The sequence below is a fragment of the Protopterus annectens genome, chromosome 1.part0, assembly GCF_019279795.1.
Source record: "Protopterus annectens isolate FY-2018-M chromosome 1.part0, PAN1.0, whole genome shotgun sequence".
In the NCBI taxonomy this organism is placed as follows: domain Eukaryota; kingdom Metazoa; phylum Chordata; order Ceratodontiformes; family Protopteridae; genus Protopterus; species Protopterus annectens.
The window spans coordinates 1138142453-1138164601 of record NC_056725.1 but is presented as its reverse complement, the minus strand read 5'-3'; the positions used below and the strand labels follow the sequence as shown (position 1 = coordinate 1138164601).

General features: G+C 44.6%; 1 protein-coding gene across 1 annotated transcript in view; it reads right to left on the bottom strand.

Moving 5' to 3' along the window:
• CCNC (cyclin C) overlaps positions 1-22149 on the bottom strand; it is a 956952-nt gene that overhangs the window by 218976 nt on the left and 715827 nt on the right. The window contains exon 9 of the mRNA XM_044065080.1: positions 11608-11675. Within this exon, the coding sequence (XP_043921015.1) occupies positions 11608-11675 (68 nt within the window). The remainder of the gene's footprint in view (positions 1-11607; positions 11676-22149) is intronic.

The window sequence follows — 22149 nt, the reverse complement described above, 5'->3', positions numbered from 1 at the left end:
CTGTAGAGAGTCCGAAGGGCAGGGCACGGAATTGGTAGTGATTGGCTCCCAGCCGGAAGCGAAGAAACCTTCTGGAGCATTTGTCCATCTTGATGTGGTAATAAGCATCTCGAAGGTCTATCGAGCACATCCAATTGCCTTCCTCCAGAAAAGGGAGAATGGACTGAACTGTGACCATCCGGAATTTAGTCTGGCTGATGAACTTGTTTAAACAGCTGAGGTCCAAAATTGGCCTCCAATCCCGTCTTTTTTGGCACCAAAAAGAACCTTGAGTAAAATCCAGATCCTACCCTGGTCTGGTGGGACTTTTGGGTGATTCTTTTTAAGTACAGCTGTACTATTTGTAAAGCTGCTTCGTCCCTTAGACTAGATGGAATGTCTGGGATTCACTTTGGAGGTTTTGGGGAAGCGTTGAAAGGGATTTTGTAACCTCTGGATATTATCTTCTGCACCCAAGAGTCGGTGGTAACAGATAGCTAGGCACTGGGGTGCAGAGAAAGACGTCCCCCGATGGCTTCCAGAAGAAAGCAATCAGGCCTTTCTTCAGTAGCGCTGACAGGGCTGTCCAGAGAAGGAATCTCTGGAACCCTGATTATGCAGACCCCCTCTGCCCTTGTAGGGTTGCCTTCTGGAAGAGTTGCCTCCTCTGCCTCTGGGGGTAAAACTCACCATTTGTGTCACGAAAAGAACCCTGAGATTTTCTCGCCACAATTTCCCAATTCTCTGGTTTCTGGAAAAGGGACTCTGAGTGCAGAAATGTATACCAACTGCAGACATGGTCTTACCATCCTGCTCACACCTGGCTAAAGTGTCCTTCACTTTAGGGTCAAACAGTGAGGACACTTACACTGGTGTGTTAAGGAAGGAAGACTTGAAGGCATCCACAAAGTCGCATAGGGCATCATCCAGTGACTTGGCCGCCCTTTTAGGTTGTGTGTGAAATCAACTCATGGGGATGAATTAAATCGATTCCAGGGTTGTTAGCTGCAAGGCTACCTTGTATTAACCCCGTCAGACCGTTTCCCCTGAGAGATAAACCAAGAGTTTGGGACGAGAGGTCTCTCTGGAGTCTGGTGAACCAGGTAGTTCAAAAGACAAAAAAAGAAACAAACAAATGAGCAAACACTTACACTACCCCAGTCTGTCCACACTCTCTCCTCTCTGCAGGTGAGGTGTGTGGCAGTGTGGCTCTCCTCGTCTGCGTTGGCTGCTGCCACCACCACACCACACCCCAGAGACCTGAGACCTGAAGATGATTTTTGACCAAGAGAGGGAGGTCTTCTCTTGAACTTGTCTGGTCTCTTTGGGGGGTGCTCATCCAGGCATCAGGGTGCTTTCAGGCATGCTGCACCACACCAAGGTGGGAACAGAGGTGGAGGTAGATGGTTAATTAAGGAAGGCCTGCAGGAAATGGAAAGGCGGGATTTTTGGGCTTCAATCAGCCCTCTTTTTGGGCTTCTCAGGATTCTCTGTCTCCAGGATGTCAGGGAGTGGAGGACAGGGGGACCGGTGATCTTCCCTTCCTTCATCCCCTTCCAGTTCCTCAGTGAGGGAGCCTCTAGGTTTGCCTCTTCTTTTTTCTTTCCGCGCTTTTGATCTCCTCAGTGGGAGGAGGGGAGCCCTGAGGAGGAGCCTCTAGGGGGGCAGCCTGGGGGGGGGGCTCACCCCGACACATCGGCGATCTGGGAGGCTGGCCTGCAGCAGTGGACAAGGAGGGTGCTGGCCAGGTGTCCTGGCTGGGGAGGAGGGAGACAAGGAGACAAGAGCCATCCTCTGGACCTGGAAAGCAGGGCTGCCCGAGGCAGGAGGACAGGCAAGGGGAGGAGGGCAAACCGGGTCACACTCTGCTCTTTGGCCCTCCTCCTGGGCATGGAGCCCTCAAGCTGGATGAGCCGACGGCTGCTCCTGGGCCTCGGTGGACTTGGAACACAAAAAACCTGGCCCAGCAAGGAACCGAGAACCCGAGGAACCTCAGTCCCTGGAGGAACAGAAGGCCAAGAAGAGGTCCAAGGGGACCACCAAGGCCAGGCCACTGGGGACTACTGGTGGGGCTGGCAAAGGAGTCCACTACTGAGGGAGGAGCTGGAGTGGGAGGATGGATGGAGGTGAGGAGGGAGGAGGGAAGATGGAGTCCAGGATTGGGATTTTGAATCAGAAGGAATCCCCTGTCTGATTTTGAATCAGAAGGAATCCCCTGGATTGTCCAGCAGCAACCACAAAGCGCCCTGTCTGTCATGCGGTGGACGAGAGGCTTCTTGACGCCTAGAGGAGATCCTGGTGAAGGGGGGACTGGGAGGAAGGAGGGATAAGGTATCGGGAAAACAAGGGTCCATCTTGTACATCTAGTGACACCCATGCTTCCACAGTGAGGGAGCAGTCAAGAACAGCAGGGTCTATCAGAATGAGGGGAGAAAGGGTCATCGTCATTGATCAAGTCAAAGCAGAGTCGTTTCAATCAGTCAAGTCAAAGTCAAAAGTCAGTCAGTCCGTATCGGAGCATCGATACGAGGATTTGGCATAGCAAGAAGACTAGGGCAGATGACAGAAAGACTGCAGATGGTGGAATGAGTTGAATTTTTTTTTTGTTTTTTCATTTTTGATTTTGAGTTTGTTCCTTTTGACTTTCAGAGGTTCTCGAGGAACAGAGTGGTTTCCTAGGAGGCGGTCTCCGAGAGAGAGTCAAGAGAGAGGGAGAAGGTTGAAAGAGAGAAATTTCTCTTAGATTTAATTTTTAATTTTTCAGAACGCCAGCTCATTCAATTTATGAGGAAGACCAGGGGGATGAGGAAAGTAAAAGAATTCCAAAGAATTGGGGGTTATAAGTAAAAACACAAGTAACCATTAGCATTTAGCCACCACACTTCAGGCATTGTTTGAAGCCTGATTTTTTTCTTTTTTGCCCAATAAATCACAAAGAAAAATTAAGAACAAAAAATTGCATGCATGAAAAGAAAAAAAAAACCCAAAAATGAAACAATTAAAGGAAAAATAAAGAAACAAAACAAACAAAAAGATAATAAACAAAAGAAGAAAATAATGAATATAAAAATTAGGCAAAGAAAATTTATGAACAAAAGTACAAAGAAAACCCAACAAAGGAAATTACCAAATAATATAAAAGACTTAGTAAACAAAAAGACAAGAAATAACACACTAGCTAAAATACAACACTAAATAAGAGCATATCAAAAATATAAAAAAACAGAGAAAAAAACAGACAACAACAGAAAACTATGAGAGCTGAGAGCAGAACAACACATTTTGAGATATGATGGATAGATTACAACAGAAAATTCCAACAATATCAAGACTTTTGCTGGAGCATGGTTGCTGGCAGCTGAGCTGGGGGTATATGTGAGACTTCCTATCCTTTTTGAGAAGATTACAACCCTGTGAATAATGAATTCCATTGTAACATCAAATAATAATACTTGTTTTAAGAAGATTTTCAATTTATCCTAACAAACAATTGAAATAATAAGCTTTAATTTGTCTGGCCTTACCTATCTAAATAATACTTGTACTTCATTTTACCTGACTTACAGGTTAGCTACACAATAAATAAAACTATTTTATCCAGCCATCCTTTCAGCCCACACTCCCTTTAACATGCTGACATTTTCCTTTATATGCTAACATTCCACAACACACAATATTCATGATTCTATGCTTGCATTGAGTTTCAATTAAATCTCAACATTTTCTTTATAAATTTGCTCATGGACTCTACACCACATTTTAAGTTATATGGTGCTTGAAAAGCCCACATGGAGTTGTTTGGCATTGTCTGTTGTTTCTCTCTCACTGATGAGGTGAACTTACCAAATCAGACAACTATCTGCAGATTTCCACCATCTTCTACACAGTATTATCATTTACAGATGTTTTTTTTTCCTCTCAACAGGGCCATAAAATTTTAAGTCCTTGGGGACTTCACAGCTCTTTACAGTACGGTGTGAGTGCATCTAAGGCTTAAATGACAGGAAACATGATACCACCAACAGAAAAAGGGACTAACTGATGACAAATCCAATAGTTGAATCATAGCTTTGCAAAAATATAATGCACACACTATTCTGTAGATGAAAAAAATTGCATAATTCAACATATTTAAACAAAGAAAAATATTAACACACTGTCTACACACTCTAGAAGTTAGCAGCAATAAAGACCTTTCACAATAAATTAAAAGGCAATACTCTATGAGAGGCTAGGATATTATAATCTCACCCTATGGGGTCATGCAGTACATTGTTGGGAAGAAAAAAGCTTGGCCTGAAACAAAATCAGGACATTCTGGTTTAGAAGAAAGTAAAACATTTATCACGAATTAAAGCACCATGGGAACTATTACATAAAACAGAAAGCGAATATAAAAAAATATTTTCTTCAGTTTCTGAACACAGCAGTGGTTTAACTAGTGATTGAAAAATGATTTTTTTTCATTTTTATGGAGTTTCCCACAAGAAATGGAGTAATAATTTCAGAAGTGGTAGGAAATGCACCACAAAAATCTTTCTGCCTAAAAACAATCAAAATATCACAGCTTTAAATATGTCACAAACTTTCCCAGAGAAAATGTTTATACATTACCCTCCTTTTGAACAACGATTATCTTTTTTGTTTTTACTCTCATATATAGTAAATTTTAGACCGCTGCTATCAGTGCAACCCTCAATGTTCATAATTTTTTTTCCCTTTTCTCTCTATAATTCATTTCGTATTTGCATTGTTATTTTTAATAGTTTTTTTTGTCCTGTATGTTTATCTTTGCTTGTGTTTGCTGGGGCTCCTTCCCCATGGGTCTCCACTGAAAATGGGTTGCTTACTATCAATGCAATGCAAACAGTTAATAACCTTTTCTGTTTTACAATTATTTTGTATTGTGACTGTTACTTAACATTTGTATACTGTCACTTTATCTTTACTTATGTTTGCTGGGGCTTTTCCCCTCGGGTCTCCACTGAAAATGGGTTTGTTCGGAAACTCATTTGGACTAGTGGTGAATCACTTTGATTATGCTATGCAGGGTCCTGGGTTCGAGCCTTGCCATGCTATTTATTTGTTTCTACCAAAAAAACAAAAAAATAATCCTTGTTTTCCCGCCTTCCTCGACTAGTTTAGACCAGTTTACAGGCATTGCTGTATTCTGGGCTGTGGTGTAGTTCCTGTGTTGTCCATTACCTTACTTGGATAGAAGGAAGATTCTTTGCTCACCAGTGGGAGTGGGGAGCCTTGAGCAGCCTACCTGTCCTTGGGGGAATTGACCTCAGCACAAGAAGCTGTAGTAATTGGTTGTTTGGGACCATTTCTAGCTCTTTTGTAGTTCACTGTTTAAAATCCGCCTCTGGGCGTTTTTTTCTGGCTATACTGCCCAGACAAGCTCCACGTGGGTTTACAGAGTGGTCCTAGCATCAGGGAACTCAGAAAAGCGACTACCTTCTGGATTAAGTATCTTTGCTATTTTTTCACTTGAAATAGCTTCTGTAGCTTACCTTGAACTAGCCTGAACTGTTTTTTAACTGATTGCTGCATTATTTTAAAATCTGCACTTAAAGTTACATTTTAGTCGAATTTGATTGAAAGTTTGCTTGTTTGTTTGTTTAACTGTGGAGGCTGCCCACTAAAGTGTGCTAGCCTGTGTAACTAATTTATCACTGTTTCTGCATTTTCTGTGTGTTTCTACCAAAAAAACAAAAAAAAAATCCTTGTTTTCCTGCCTTCCTCGACTAGTTTAGACCAGTTTACAGGCATTGCTGTATTCTAGGCTGTGGTGTAGTTCCTGTGTTGTCCATTACCTTACATGGATAGAAGGAAGTTTCTTTGCTCACCAGTGGGAGTGGGGAGTCTTGAGCAGCCTACCTGTCCTTGGGGGAAGTGACCTCAGCACAAGAAGCTGTAGTAATTGGCTGTTTGGGACCATTTCTAGCTCTTTTGTAGTTCACTGTTTAAAATCCGCGTTTGCACGGCTTTGCGTGGTTGTGCGCATAGCGCAGCGCCGGTTAAACTTTTTCTGGCTCTGCCAAGTCTGCTCTTCAAATTTTCCCTTAAGGAAGCTCTACTCTTAGTATAACCAGACTACTTACTATATTATAAGCCTAGCACTTGTTCTCAGTACTTCTCTACTAAGTAAGCACTCTCGTACTAAGTAAAGCACTACATCTACTTACCACCCCTGTGAATATCCACTTCCCTTAAAGGTACAGCACTCCCTTATACAGTTCTAGCATGTTGAGTGGTAGATTACTGGCGTCGTCTCCAGTTCAGCTGGTCAATCTGGGTATCTTGAGCCAATGCTACAATTGTCTCATGTACACAGACAACCCTCTCCTCCTCCCAACAAACACAAATACATGTGAGAGATGCAACTATATAGCCAAACTGGAGGCTGAACTCTCTCAACTCAGGGCTGGCATGACCAGACAGGAGGAGATGGCAACCACACACACAACAATACCAGTCCCACATAGACCTACCACAACTGCAAACCAAACACATAAAAACACAAAGACATACTCGGAGGCTCTAATAAAAAACTTACCAAAACAACAGAGGCTCCCAAAGCAGACATCCAAAAATCCACCACCTCAAAACAAAACACATGCAACACATACTTCAATAAATCAGTATGTCGACCAATCGCAGCCCTTAAGGTCAAACACCTTGCCTGATACACTAGTAATAGGTGACTCCATAGTCAGACACACTGATGTCCCGCTGAACAAGGAGAAGGTGACTGTGAGCTGTCTATCGGGAGCTAGGATCCGCCACGTAACACATGCATTCAGGTCACTCCAAAGCAAGTACAAATATGACTCCGTCATTGTCCATGCTGGTGTGAATGACCTGAGACATACCTCCCTGGACTACATGAAAAGAGACATAGAGGAGCTCTCCGATTATGTAGCCCAGGCTGGTATGACCCTGACCAGCATCTTACCCTCACCAAGAATGATGCCACAATACAAAGACAAGATGATCACCTTTAACAATTGGCTCAAGTACTGGTGTCATTCTAAGGGGATCCAATGTCTGTCTGCCTGGGATGATATGTTGGACAAGCCACGCTGCTTCGCAAGGGATGGCTTACACCTGTCACCACTGGGCTTCCGGATATTGGCTAAGGCTCTTGCCACCCCCATAGTGCCTTTTTTTAGGCAAGGCTCAAAAGACAAACCCACCTCCTTAGAAAACAAAAATGGAAAAAACTAAGGGTGATGCTGCTCAACGCCAGAAGTCTAAATCTCAAGATGCAGGCACTTGATGCACTCCTCAGCATGGAGAACATCGACGTCTGTGCAGTAACTGAAACCTGGTTCAAGGCTCCTGAGAGCACCCCAGCGCTACCAGGCTATACCTCGTATCATGCTTTTCGGCCCCAAAACCCGGGCCGAACCACAAAGGGAGGGGGAGTGTCCATATTCATAAAGGATACCCACACCTCCAGGTTAGTAGCAACACATGAAGCATCAGAGACCATACAGGTGCAGCTAACCATAGGCAAAACTGCTATACAACTGGTAGCATGTTACAGACCACCCTCCCAATCTCAAGAACCCCACTCAGCCTTCCTGAAGACATTGGAGGATATGAATGTATCACAAAATACCATCATACTGGGAGACTTCAACTACCCAAACATAGATTGGGTACATTATTCTAGCCCTAATACCCTAGCCCAAAGGTTCCTGGAATTCATAAATTCAAATGCACTGGAACAACTAGTCACCTCTCCCACTAGCGGAGATAATATACTAGACCTGATCATCACAAACATGGGGACAAAATGCTCCACTCGAAGTATACCCCTCACTAGTGAGATCTGACCACAAACTAATCACCCTGGATATACATATCCCACCTCCACCCCCAGCACAAAAGACCACAGTGAAAAAATTCTCAAAAGCAGACTTCACTCTTCTTAAGACTGAGATGGTATCCTTTAAGCCCACTGTGCCAGTGGATACCACATCCCACAATGCCGAATCCTTCACAAATGCTTTCTATGGACATCTCCAAGAATGCATGGATCATGCAATCCCAAACAAATCCAAGTCCCTCTCCACCAAATGTAAGAGTCCTGTCTGGTGGACCTCAGCCATAAACAAATTGTATAACAAAAGAAGGAAGCTACTGCACGTCAGAGCGAAATCCCATGAAGGGAAGACATCTCTGATCAACATTAGCAGAAAACTACGTTCTTTCATAAAAACATCCAAGGCATACTTTGAGAGAAAAATCGCTAAGGACACTAAAGATAACCACAAAGCCTTCTTCAGCTATGTTAGAAACCTGGGCGGAAACCCTCAGATATGCTCAGAGTTGGTTCACAACAACAAAAAACACTGAACCCACAGATATTGCTAACATTCTGGCTGACAGGTTCAGTGCAAATTTCTCCCCTCCTTCACCCCCAAAAGAAGAAATACTTATCCCAGCTGAATGTAATCTCCTGTCATCTCAGATGTCCAAGTGAGAACCGCCTAAACAAAGCAAAAAACACAGCATCAATGGGACCTTACGGTATCCCGGGGTGCGTGTTACGTGAACTCCAAGAGGAGCTAAACCCACACATAAAAATGCTATTTAACCTTAGCCTTACTTCGGGATATGTACCTGAACACTGGCGTACAGCAACAGTGGTCCCACTCCACAAGGGGGGTGCCTCTACAGACCCTGGAAACTACCGCCCCATAAGCTTAACTAGCCTGGTCTGCAAAGCTATGGAAAGAATCATTATGGAACTCATAAAGAGAGACATAGGGGACCTACAGACACTTGACCCCACCCAGTTCGGCTTTGTAAAGGGCAGATCCTGCCTTTTAAACCTGGTTGACTTTTTCGAAACAGTCACTAGAGCCATTGATGAGGGCAAAGCATACAGCATACCTGGACTTGGCTAAGGCCTTCGACACAATACCCCACTCAGGCATCATAGATAAGCTAAACAGCTTAAAAGTAAACCCTTATGTCACTAGATGGGTTGCAAACTGGCTAAAGGACAGAACCCATAAAGTTAAAATCGCTGGAGCAATGTCAGACTCAAAGCCAGTCATAAGTGGTGTCCCACAGGGATCTGTCCTGGGACCCCTCTTGTTCGGCATTTATTTCTCAGATGTTAAAGCAAACATGGGAGGGCTGTGGCTGACAAAGTTCGCAGATGACTGCAAACTAGGCGCCATAGTCGATACACCAGCAGACACACACATCCTACAAAAAGGCCTCACTGAAACGGACAACTGGTGCCGTAGTCACGGCCTTAAACTAAATGCCAAAAAATGTAAAGTCATCCCTTTTGGAAAAAACAAAGTACCCACAAATTATCACATAGACAGCAACCCACTGAGTACGGAAAAAGTAATCAGAGACCTAGGGACCCAAGTAGACAGCGACCTCTCATTTGACACCCACGTTGCCAAAGTGGTTAGAAAAACATTCTACCTTGCACACCTTATCATGAAGGGATTCACATCCAGATCCAAGGAAGTCATTGTACCCCTATATTCCTCCCTCATCAGACCCATGATTGAGTACAATGCCCCATTTGGTATGTACCTCACCCGGCATTTGCAACAGCTGGAGAGACCACAAAAGTACCTCACCAAAAGGATCAAGGGTCTCCAACATATGTCTTATTCTGCCAGACTAAAGAAACTTCAGCTCTATTCAGTAGCATACCGCCTGCTCAGAGGTGATCTCTGCCTGACGTACAAGGCTATGTCCAATCAGGATCTGATGGACATGCTCCACCTCAAAAAATCCAAATCCATCAGGACCACGAGAGCTAAAGACTTAAACCTCGGCACAAGTATGAATAGGACATGCTGGAGGGATAGATTCATAACCCAGAGGCTTCCCATGCTTTGGAACAGGATCCCAGTTCATATTAGGCAGAGCCCCTCACTGACTCTCTTCAAGAGAAATCTTGATGAGTGGATGGGAGATCGTAAGTTTACCCCAGGGGTCACATCTGTGTCACTGCTAGACAGGGGCACAGTAAACTAATTCTATTATATAAGGGGACCTTCATTGTGTGGCTACTAGACAGAGGCACAGTATTCTAGATTTATTCTGTACATTTTTGTACCATTTCATGGGGTGGCAAAAGCCACATCACTATGGCTAGGCTTACAAATGCCCCAGGGCAGATAGCCTAGTACTATACTATGAAACTATAACCTGGTTAACAAACGTGAAATAAGTAAATAAATTAAAAAAATAAATAAAAAAGGTTTGCTTTTCATGATTGAACTACCTGTTACCATTGGATTAATGGACTTAATTAAAGCTGGAGAAAGTTTCATTTTATTTTACAGCTGGAGGCAATCTATAACAAATATAGCAATGTAAGGGGCATCAGAATAATTATTTACTTGTGTCTAAAACTCAAAAAAAATAATTAAATTCCTACTTTACAGTTTTCTGCATTAATAATTTTTACTTATGAAAATGCCAGAAAGATTAAAATTCTTTCCAAGATGAAAATAAATATATTTAGGCTTGTCAGATAGAGGAACATTCTACAATATTATAACCAAGCCATATTACACAAAATGGGAAAGAAGGCTGTTCAGAGAAAGTAGCTCCCTTAAGATAACATCTAAACCAAAATGAAAAACTGATTTGGAATATGGACTAATTAAAGGCCGAACAACGAATGCGTCAGAGGCAAATTCATACTCTAGAGTGGTAACATTAACTGACATGGAATGCCACTCTGAAAATAAGCTTGCTGTTCCAGAATACTGTGTGCGCTGGAGGGCAGATTCCATTTTGGGAAGGCTGAATGTGACTGGATGGATAAATTGAATACCCATATCTAAAAAATATAGTGGTAGATGTCTAGGATGAAGAAGTTGATAATACTAGAAAACCCTACCATCTATCACATCGATCCCACCAAACGTGCAGCAAAGACCTAAGTCAGTGCTGAGGATCCCAAGTCTTCTTGCTGGATTTCTGCCTTCTCAAGTACTTTCTCATGACACTACACAACAGGCTTCAGAAGACAAAGAAACTGGTAGTCATACTTACAAAGCTGTTGTTACTCTGTTAAAGGTGGAACTTAATTTTCTCAATTAACCCCTCACTGAAGATAAATCAATGCTGGGCCTTAAAGGATTTCTCAGTAGAACAATGATATGGCCAGCAAAATACACCTTCATGTACAATGCATGTCTCCCAATAAAAAAAAGTACAGTCTTAATAAATATGTCAGTCCTTTCAAATACGCAAAATTTGCATATAACCTATAAAACAATTATTGCAAAGATGACATCGGGATTTCAGATAATAGATTTTTTCAGTTTTCTTGAGAGCAAGAAAAAGGAAGTAGGTGCTTATATTTGCTGCACATAAAACAATCATGGCTAGTTTTTGTCCTGCAACTTGATACCATTATGTAGACATTCCAATACTAATAGTAAGGTGAAAAAAAAATTCTTCCATTACTAACACAAACTGCTGCAACACTTATAGTCTTCAGTAGAAGTGATCTAGTTTTCTTGCATGACTTCGGATTTTACATTTGCCTCTGAATCTCTTATTAAGCATGTCAGCATGTGAATGTCTGTACTGAAAAACAGAGACAACTCACAAATCACTCACCTAGTGCTATCATGAACGGAGGGTACAAAAGGCAGAGATCTGTCCTGTATGTGTCATTCACAATTCTCCTGCACAAAAGAAAAGTCACATTATTTTCATTAGGAAATCTATTGTTTATATAGTTTAAATTCTGAACTGTTAAAATTAATTTACATCAATACATTTTCAGCCACTTTAGTTACAAACTAAGGAAATGAGTATAGGAATTTGTGACATGCAGTTTTAGCCATGTATCAAGGTTCTAAACATTGCTATCAAAATTTAAATATGTTATGCTACATAAAAAACAATCAACGTTTAGGCCTTGACTACACAGAAAACTATACAATGTCAGCACCACAATAACAAGACTCCCTAGATTTACAAGGTTTATGTCAGAAGTAATGGTACTAAACCAAATCAAGGTATCATATTTAATCACTAAATGCATGAACACACAAAAGCAGCCAATAAGTAAATGTTAAATAAAGATTCTTAAACATAGTTTGTAGAAACCCCCCATTTCCCTGACGGACTGTAAATGTGCCATGACTAAAGAGTGAGAAAGTGTGGACAAACTAAACCAGTGATGTTCAGTACATTGTGAGGTACTCATCACAATACATTCTTGCTAAACTAGTTGATCTACCAATACCCCTCCCTGATAGGCCAATGTTTAGTGTATTCTCTCCACCAGTGTATATTTGGCAACTTCTTCCCCTTCAAATCAGAAAAAAGATGTGAATATATGACAGTGCTTGCCCACTAACATAGCAGGTATTCAAAGAGGATTCTCATTAAGGGGTCAAATGGTTGGGTGCCTTTTCCACACAAGTCAGTATCTGTCAACTTTTTCTACAAAGTCAGGGAATGATGCATGCTATAAAATAATGCTTTCAGGCCACTCCTTTGCCACTAAAAAGTAGTCACCTGTAACTCATGAACAATGACTATTTGCACCTTCATTACTGACAAGTGATACACAAGTATACACTGCCCAATTTATGAGTAATCTAGCAGTCATGCTTAGATAACTCGACCACTTACTTACATGAACAAATGCACCTGTTATTATCAGACACTGATGACCTCTCCCTAAAGGATCCAATGGTTGGGGTGAATCTCAAGCAGTAAGACACTATGGGTAAGGAGGATTCATGGCATCACATTAGGACCTGCAAGGAGGCAGAATACTAGGTAACACCTGGCACTTAACACCAAACTCAAGTAGGATTCCAGGGAAGGGAGTGCTGCAGATCCAAGTGGCTGCATCAATCAACCCTATCAAAGGCAGCCCTAATAACTCTCTCCAAAAAGAATCAGACCACTCTGTATTTCAGACAAACGAGTGAGATGTCCACTAGGACAAATAATCCCATTTCCTTCACTAAAAAAGGCAGTGGGTTTAATATTCCTCACCCCAATCACAGGGAACTAGAATATGTACAGAACTCTATATGGACCAGATGGCATGGGGTAGGACCTCACCCACCTAAAAAAAACACCCATGGCAGGGAATGGTACCAGCACACACTCCCCAGTTTAAACTTCCATATAAGGAACCAGGATAAATAGGAACTTTTAAAAGAAAAGAAAACTCCCTTCATTTAAGAGAAGAGTGCACCAACTAACCTTAGCATGTTGTGGACAGACAGGACACCTAAAGAGGTGGGGCAAATAGGAACTGAGAGTACACCTGGATGAACTAAATCACAGGGCTAAGAGACTCGAGAGAAGAGAGAGGTGCATTTTAAACAAAAAATTCAAAAGTCCCAAAGGAGAAAGCCCAGGATAAAGAAAACAAAATAACTTTCACTGGGGAACTGCATAAGTAGCAGGAAATGAACTTCCATTTGCTCTCCCACAGGGACTAGGGTTGGGACCCTGCACCAACCTTTGAATGGAGACCAAACTCAGTGACAGACATCCTGAACATACTGGGCTTCTGCAGTTAGTTGGATGAGGAGGTATTAGGTATCCTTCTGTCCTGAGAGAGAGCTCTTCGTAGCTGTACCCAAACTGAAGGCTATCCAGCAGCTCTTGACTACTCCTGAACAGTCTCACCTGAGCTGCTGTGAACAGAGAAGAAGGTCCTGGCAACGAAACAATTAGAAACTGAAACAGTACAAATGGATGAGGAGACCATGACATGACCCTGAAAGAAGGTGGGTCCAAGTAACCACCATGCAGTAACAGCAATCCACATTCTCCTTTAGTCTCCTGTGAAGCCAGTGGGCTATAAAACTCTCTCCAAAAAAGGATGAGAGTCATGAAGAATGAACAGTCAAGCAGGTCCAATGGACCCCAAAGAAACTGTGGGCCAATCTAGCACCAACAATAGGGCCCAAAGAAGAAGGAGAAGTAGCTTCAGGGAAACTGCTTCTAACAGCATTACAGGTAAAAAGCCCACACAGAAAAATGAGTAACTGAGAAGCATAGGCTGGTCAGCCTCACAGCACCAAAACTGTTCTCATTCCAATGTGGAATGCCAGCAACAGGATGACCCCCAAATGGGAGGGTCAGCTGCCTTTCTAGATGGGCAGCCCAGAAGGAAATCTCTCTAAAAGCTGACCCTTGTAGAACCTGCAATGGAGGATACAATTGAAAATGGCTACAGTGTGAATCCTAAGTGAGGCAATTTTGTCCCAGTACCCTAAAGAAAAGACAAATGTTACACTCTAGTCCAGTCAGCCAGCGGTAAGCATTTGGACGGCCTTCTTCCTCAGTAAGACAAGTCATACACACAAAATCATAATGGAAAGATCAATGTCTTGAGAAATTTATGGGGGAGGTCTCCAGGTCCTGGGGATCAGAGTATGACCACATATTCCTTTTCTCTGACAGGGCAAGAGAGTCTGGGTCTGATGCCAGCTCCTTTGTTTACTCCACTGAAGAGAACAGAAGAAGAGAGGATGGTCCGACTCCCAGACAGCCTGGCTGCTACAGGGGTGAACTGACAGAATTTAAGCAAAACCTGACAGACCTTGGGCAGAGACAAATGTAGTAGTCTTTAGTCTACACCAAGGATGTCTGTGTGCCCTTTTGTTCCTCCTGGAAGAGCTGGAAGTCAATCAGCAGTGGAAAAGATGCTCTGAGAAGAGAAGGCTCTGCATGGTATCACAGAAGGTAAGGGGCAAATACTGAAGTCTCTGTCTAAACAGTCCACTTTATTCAAATGGAAAGGCCAACAAACACTGTCCAGGTTGCTCCCCAGAAGGGAGAATGTAACCCAGACAAACACACACGCATACCTATGGTCCTTGCCAGGATAAACACCTGGCAAAATAAGGTTGCACAGACATGGCCGTTTCAGGGTTATAAGCCTAGCCATGCAACCTAAATGCATCCCTTGAGTTATTGTCCCTTAGATGTTATTTTAAGGCGTGTATGTTAGAGCATGATTTAATGGCTGCCTCTGCCCATCAGAGACATAGATATCAGAACCGGGATGTATTCCTAATTTCATATACACTGGTCCAGGTTGCGCTTGATTACAGTTAGGGAAGGACTCTTTTTCATATGAATGGGAAGCCTATACCAGAGAGTAGGGACTATCCGAGATTCATACCTGTCCCTCCAATATGTCCTACTAAGTCAAAGTTTAAACCCTTAGATCTAGTAGTTCTAGGCTGTTTTTTTTTGCAGAGATGCAAATGGTACATCAGAGCATGATGCAAGGATGCCTTACACATCAGGCATAAATTGCCTCTCAGCAGTCTGTAGGAAACAGACCAACTACAGAGATAGAGCTTTGAGACGATCTGCATAGAATACTGTATTTACACCTTGTATTCTTTTTGTGAGGAATTCTGTGGACACTCCAGTTGTTGTATGTGCCTGGTCAGGTATATACTGAAGGAGGTGTTATACTCATTGATGGTCTGATGAGGGCTGATTACAGTGGCACAATGACTTCCCTGGACCTAGATGCCATGCCTTTAATTATAAACTGAGGGACACAAAGATTTTCTTACTACCTTAGACATAAGCTGGTTGAAAGCCAGGTTACTATCTATATGACATCTTAAAGTGGCAGAAGAATATACCTTTTTGTCATCCCTGTCCTTTTTTATGCCACCCTGCCTGCTAGGAGAAGAGCAATGTCTCAAGGAATACTGATTACCACTGCAATCACTGAAACATTATCCTTGAGGGTGAAAAGACAAGGTCTCACTCCAGTCTGTTACAGAATGACACAGGGTACCAAACTTCCCTCATTGGATGGAGTAACATAGTAGGGGTGCCTTCAAGACTGAGGGTTAACATCAGGAAAAAGAAGCTATGTACTCACCATAACGTTTCATCTGAGTAGTTATACGTCATTTGTCTTCAACCTGTGGCTATTCGGATTGGATCCGAGATGGCCACATCAGCAACATCTGATCTGAGCTCCAAGCTCCTCCCCCTACCCATAACACCCCTCAATCTTCTTCCTTCCCTCAGATCGAGTTTACTGAATCAGGAAACATAAGCCCGACCAAATCATCTTACCACTAAAACAGTCAAACCAAGTAGCACTTGGAGAGCCACAATGTGTACCTCTCCTATATGCCCAAATAGAACCATAGTGATAAGGTCAGGGGAAAGGAGGGAGGGATGGTTGAAGACAAATGAAGTGTAACTACTCAGATGGAATGTTATGGTGAGTACATATCTTCTTTATCTGAAGTAGTTTACTTCATTTGATCTTCAACCTGTGAGACAGAGTCCCCAGCTACCAACATCTGGGCGGCCCTCATGGAAGGATATTTCGCAGCACTGCGGAGCCAAATGATGTCCTACTCCTGAACACTATATCCAATTTGTAATGCGAAATGAAGGTATGAGATGAGGACCAAGTGGCTGCAGAACAAATTTCATCCAGCGACACTCTAGACCAGAAAGAAGTTGAAGCTGCCATAGATCTAGTGGAATGGGCTTTGATCATGCCACGAGGAGAAATGCCTCTGTTATAATATGCCCGGCTAATACATTGGGAAATCATCTAACAATGGTGGCTTTGAAGGCTGGTTTACCTAAAAATGATTTGGAAGAAGACACAAACAATTGATCTGATTTACAGAAAGGCTTTGTTCGGTGTAAATAGAATCTCTGTTGTCTGTGTACATCTAATAAGTGTAACTTGCATTCGCCCTTGTTTTTGAAATTTGGGATGAAAACTGGAAGATTTATAGTTTGGTTAATAATATTTTCAGAAGCCACTTTTGGAAGAAAGGAAGGGTTCGTGTGCAGGGAAACCCTGTTCTTATGAAACACCATATATGAAGCTTTGATGGACAAAGCCTGAAGCTCCGATATCCTCCTGGCTGAAGTAATGACCACCAAACAGGTAGTTTTCCAAGAAAAAAATTGCAAATCTACAGTCACCACCGGTTCAAAGGGTGGAGAGACTAAAGCTTGTAAGACAAAGGTAAGGTCCCAAGGAGATGGATCTTTCACTGGTGGTTGCAGCATGAAGGTTCCTTTAAGGAAGGTCTTGCAAAGTCTAGATGACGCTAAGGAAGCCATGTTTTCCCCCACATGGAAGTTCAAAATGGCAGCCAGTTGGACTTTAATGATAGAAAACCTAGCCTCTTGATGAAAAATACCAGATAGAAACTCCAGAACAGTCTGGATTGGAGCTGTAAAGGGATCTATAGTCCACTGAGAGGCCCAAATAGAGAAGTGTTTCTATTTGCTGTGGTATACCTTTCTGGTAGAAGACTTATTAGCCGCCACCCAGAATGTTTTTAACTGGAGAAGCCAAACCGGGAGTCCTAATAAATTAGTGGAACTGGAGCAATCAAGCTGTAAGCTTCAGACTGTCCAGGTCTGGGTGAGGAATCCCCGAGGGAAGAGAAATGAGATCCGGAAGCAGATCCAAGATCCATGGTGGAACTATTAGGTGAGACCAAAGAGAGGGGAACCAGACCTGGCGAGGCCAGAATGGGGCAATGAGGATTACTGAGCTCCCCAGCTTATGAGCTTTCTGAAGAAACTTCGGAATGAGATGTAATGGAGGATAAGCATAAAGATGACTAGGAGGCCAAGCATAAACCAGTGCGTCTCTGGAGACTTCACCCTGAGGAGGGTTTAGAGGAACTCGCTGCACTTCGTGTTGGAAGGCGATGCGAAGAGATTGCAGCAAGGCCAGCCCCACTTGAGGAAGATCTGCTCTGCTACTAAAGTATTCAGAGACCACTCGTAAGCCATCAGAATAGTCTTTCTGAGCCTGTCCGCTAAAATGTTGGACCGTCCTGGAATGTTCATTGCCACCAGAAAGCGGCCGGTGGAAACCGCCCATTCCCACACTCTCATGGCTTCTTGACAAAGGGGGTAAGATCTGGTTCCACCCTGCTTGTTGATATACCAGACTACTGATATCTTGTCTGACTAGATAGCAATAGTCTCCACAGGAAGATGGGCATGAAGGGCCTGCAATGCTAGAAGAAGCCCCCTCATCTCCAGGACACTGATATGCAAATTGGTCTTGGACAGGGACCAAATGCCTTGGAATGTCCTTCCAGAGTAGTGTTCCCCCACCCTAGCTGGGGGGCATCAGTGGTCACTGTGGTTGTGGGGAACGATGGAAGAAAGGGATGCCCTTTTACCAAATCCGAGGAGGGGCGAATACACCAGATGAGTGACTCCCTGCAGGCCTGTGATATGTGTACCGGATGGACAAGTGTAAGACCAGGAGGGACCACTGAACCGCCAATGTCCACTTGAGAACTCTCATGTGAAGATGGGCGAATGGCAGGAGGTTGATGGCAGCTGCCATAAGCCAAGTACCCGAAGAACTGTGCCTGCTGAAGGGTTGCAGGATTGAAGAACATAAGAGACGTGAAGTTTCAGACTGTTTATCCTCTCTGGGGTGAGATAGACTCTCATTTAAATAGTATCTAGCCGAGCTCCAATGAAGTCTAATCTGTGGACCGGGGACCAGGGAAGATTTGCTGAGGTTGATCGTGACACCTCGTCTGTTTGCAAGAAGGAGGTAATCCATGGCTTGACACAGTAGACGCCTGGTAGGGGCAGCAAGGAGCCAATCGTCCAGGTAGGAGTAGACCTGGATTCCCTGAAGCCTCAGGTGGGCTGCTACCACCACCATGACTTTGGTGAAAACCCTGGGAGCTGTGATGAGACCAAAGGGTAGAGCCCTGAACTGATAATGATTGGCCCCCAGCTGGAAGTGAAGAAACCTGTGGGAGTGCCTGTTCATCTTGATATGATACTACGCGTTGTGCAGGTCGATCAAGCACATCCAAGTCCTCTGCCTGCAGATAGGGCAGAATGGCCTGAAGCGTGACCATCTGGAATTTTTCCTTGGCTACTGACAAGTTCAGAATGGATAGATCCAGAATGGGTCTTTGATCCCCGGATTTCTTTGGCACCAAAAAGAACCTGGAATAGATGCCCAATCCGGACTGATCTGGGGGAACGGGCTGGATAACTCGTTTTTTTAGCAGCTTTCTCATCTCTAATGCTGCTTCCTCCCGCTGTGTGGGTGGAACATCCGGGAGGAGTTTTGGTTGGGGAGGTGGTGCAATGAATGGAATGGAATAGCCTCTGGATATGATTTTTAGCACCCAACGGTCTGTTGTCACGAACTCTCACTCCGTTGGGTGTAACGAAAGGTGGCCCCCGACTGCCTCCAGAGATGAGCAGTTGTGCAATCCCTCAGGGTTGCTGCTCAGGTCTGTCCAAGAAAGGTTCCCGAGACCCGATGTTCTTCGGACCCCCTCTGCCTTTGGGCCGTTTGTCGTAACCCCCTCTGCCTCTGGGGGAAGAAGAGTCCTGAGTGTCCCGGGAGAACTAAGATTTCCGGAACATCTTTTGCCCCTCATTGATTCCTGGAGTAGGATCTCTTGAAGGGTGGAGAAGTGGATCCCGACGGCAGACTGTCTTCCCATCCTTCTCACTCTGGACCAGAGTCTCACGTATGGATTCCCAAACAGGGAAGAGCCATCATAGGGAGCATTCGCAAAGGACGCCTTGAAAGGTTCCGAGAATTGACATAGCCTGAGCCAGGAGTGTCGCCTCATGGCAATGCCGGACCCGGCCGGCCTAGCGGCTCCTTCCATGGCATGAGAAAGGAGGCGCATGGATGTATTCGCAACCGCTTTCAGAGTGGCCATGCATTCAGAAAACATTTCCTTGGCCTCTGTTGACGTGGTCTCTGGGGGTGACTCAGACTTCCTTGACTAAGTCACTCTGCAGTCAGATAACATGAGCCATGTAGTTCAGTGCCCTTATGGTGAAGGTGGCTGAAGCATAGACTCGCTTCCCCAAACGATCCATCATCCGTGACTCACAGCCAGGAGGATGGACCGCAGAGCTCTCCTCTGTGAGCTCCTCCTTGGTGGCAGTTGACACCACCATAGCGTGTACTGGGGATCCCTTACTCCAACTGGTTCTGTCCGAAGGGAGTCTAAGAACTTTATCTGGTCTTTTTGGGATTGGCTCCATGGTGTCCGGCTCCTTCCATGTTCTGAAGGTGATAAGGTCCATGAGTGGATCTGAAGGGGGGGGCCCAGGAGGTAGATGGGCCTGTGCTGAATGCCTCCAGGAACACGGACTCATCCTAGGTTGGTTTTGGGTGGACCACCTCCATATTTGGTGTAGGAGTTCCATGATGTCTCCAAGAGAGACATCTTCCGGGGGTGAACTGGGGGCCCTTCCTCCAAGTCAGTGTCATCAGTGAGGGACTCTGGAGAGGAGTCCAAGTGCCTCCTTTTACATGTTCACTTGCGGGGAACCTCCTCAGTGGGACTCTCTGAGATGGACTCGCAAACTTGTTGCTGCTCCCTAGTGGGTGCTCTCTGTGGCAAATCAAGCACGGGCTGTCCCTGAGATGACAGGAAGGTCGGTGCCGTACCTAGAACTGAGGGAGTCAGGATGGATTCTGAAGAGGAAATGGTCAGGGGTGTTGACCCACTTGAGAAGGTCCTCTCCCACCACATCAAACGCCAAAGGAGAGTTGACATCCTGGGAAATATGTGATGGAGCCGCTCCCCTTGGTTATGAAGGGGGAGCTGGAGCAGACACACCAAGGGAGAGACTGCGCTCCTGCAAACACGGAGCAGACAGCACCCCCTCGGATCTGACGCTGAGGCTATGGCTCAGAGAGCTCGGATCCGATCCAGTCCGATCCGACCCACTCAAGGCAACGGTTGGCATCGAGGTACAAGGTACTGTTGGGCACCACCCCCCCGACCCTAAGAACTCTCTGATCCACAGACTCCAAAACCAAGGGTCGGATTGGAGAAGGAGCTATGGGGTTGAAAAAAGGTTGCGAGCTCCCTGATCCGGAGGAAGAAGGGTCAGGCAAGACTCATCTGGATCTGGGTGAGGATGAACTTTTGCATCATCCTGTCCATCTCTGACTCACTCAAGCTGCGGGTGGAAAGGGAGGAAGACGCCACCGACACTGGCCGCAAGTGCCAGTAATGGGAAGCTCTAGATAGTGGCCTAGACTCAGTCTGCTCTGGGGAGAACCTGGGTGAGGGGAGCTGTGGGGTACTGAGTCTAGGTGGGTCTAGGTGGAGTCCTGGACTTGGGGGTAGGCCCCAATGGACCTGAGCAGTCAGGGGACCGCTTTTTAGCCCAGTCCTTGTGTCTTTTCTCCCCCTCTGAAGGCCTCAAGTCGGAGGTTTGAATCCCAGAGACCTGGGGAGGGGAGGATATGGTTGCAGGTGCTACCGAGGAAGAAGCATTAACAGGGACAGCCATTGCAGGCAAGAGACCTTTCATCACTAATTTAGCCCTCCTGTCCTTGAGAGCTCTTGGGTTAAAGCCCACGCAGATAGAGCAGGCTGTGTTTAAATGGGCCGCTCCTAAGCATACAACGCACAGTGTTTGGCCATTGGGTGGGGAGCTTATGACCACACTCCATGCATTTTCTAAAGACTGGGTTTGGGGTCTCAGCCATGTTTAAAGAAGCCCCCACACAAACACACACACTAACTATAACAGTGGGAGAAGACCAAGGCTGGGGAAACAGTACAAAACACTAACTTTCTAAACTTTTTTTTTTTTGACCGACTGATACGAGCGAGGTTAGGGCAGTTAAAAAAGGGAAAACAGAGCACCTAACTTGGAGTAAGTAACTCTATAGCACTTACCCACAAGAAAAAATACCTGGAGCAGAGACCATGATGCTTGTCTGTAAAGCGGCAAATGGGATCTGAGGGAAGGAAGGAGATGGAGGGCATTATGGGTAGGGGAGGAGCTTGGAGCTCGGATCAGGTGCTGGTGATGCGGCCATCTTGAATCCGATCCGAATACTCACAGGTTGAAGACCAAATGAAGTAAACTACTTCAGATATGCTATTTCAGGGAGGGACAACCAAAAAGCTAGAGACTAATGCCCCTAAAGCCTCACCTGGAATGAAGCACAAAGAAGCATTCATGTACTGCGTGACCTCCTTAATTAGTCACATAATCAAGGGACTTGCATGCTTGATTTGCCTCAGAAATTAAGATCTTCACACTTGCTTGCCCCCCACAACCCCCCCCCCCAGGCAGCCAACCAGGGTGGATACCCAGTCTCTCTCAACTCCAAGACTTGGATTATACCAGGAC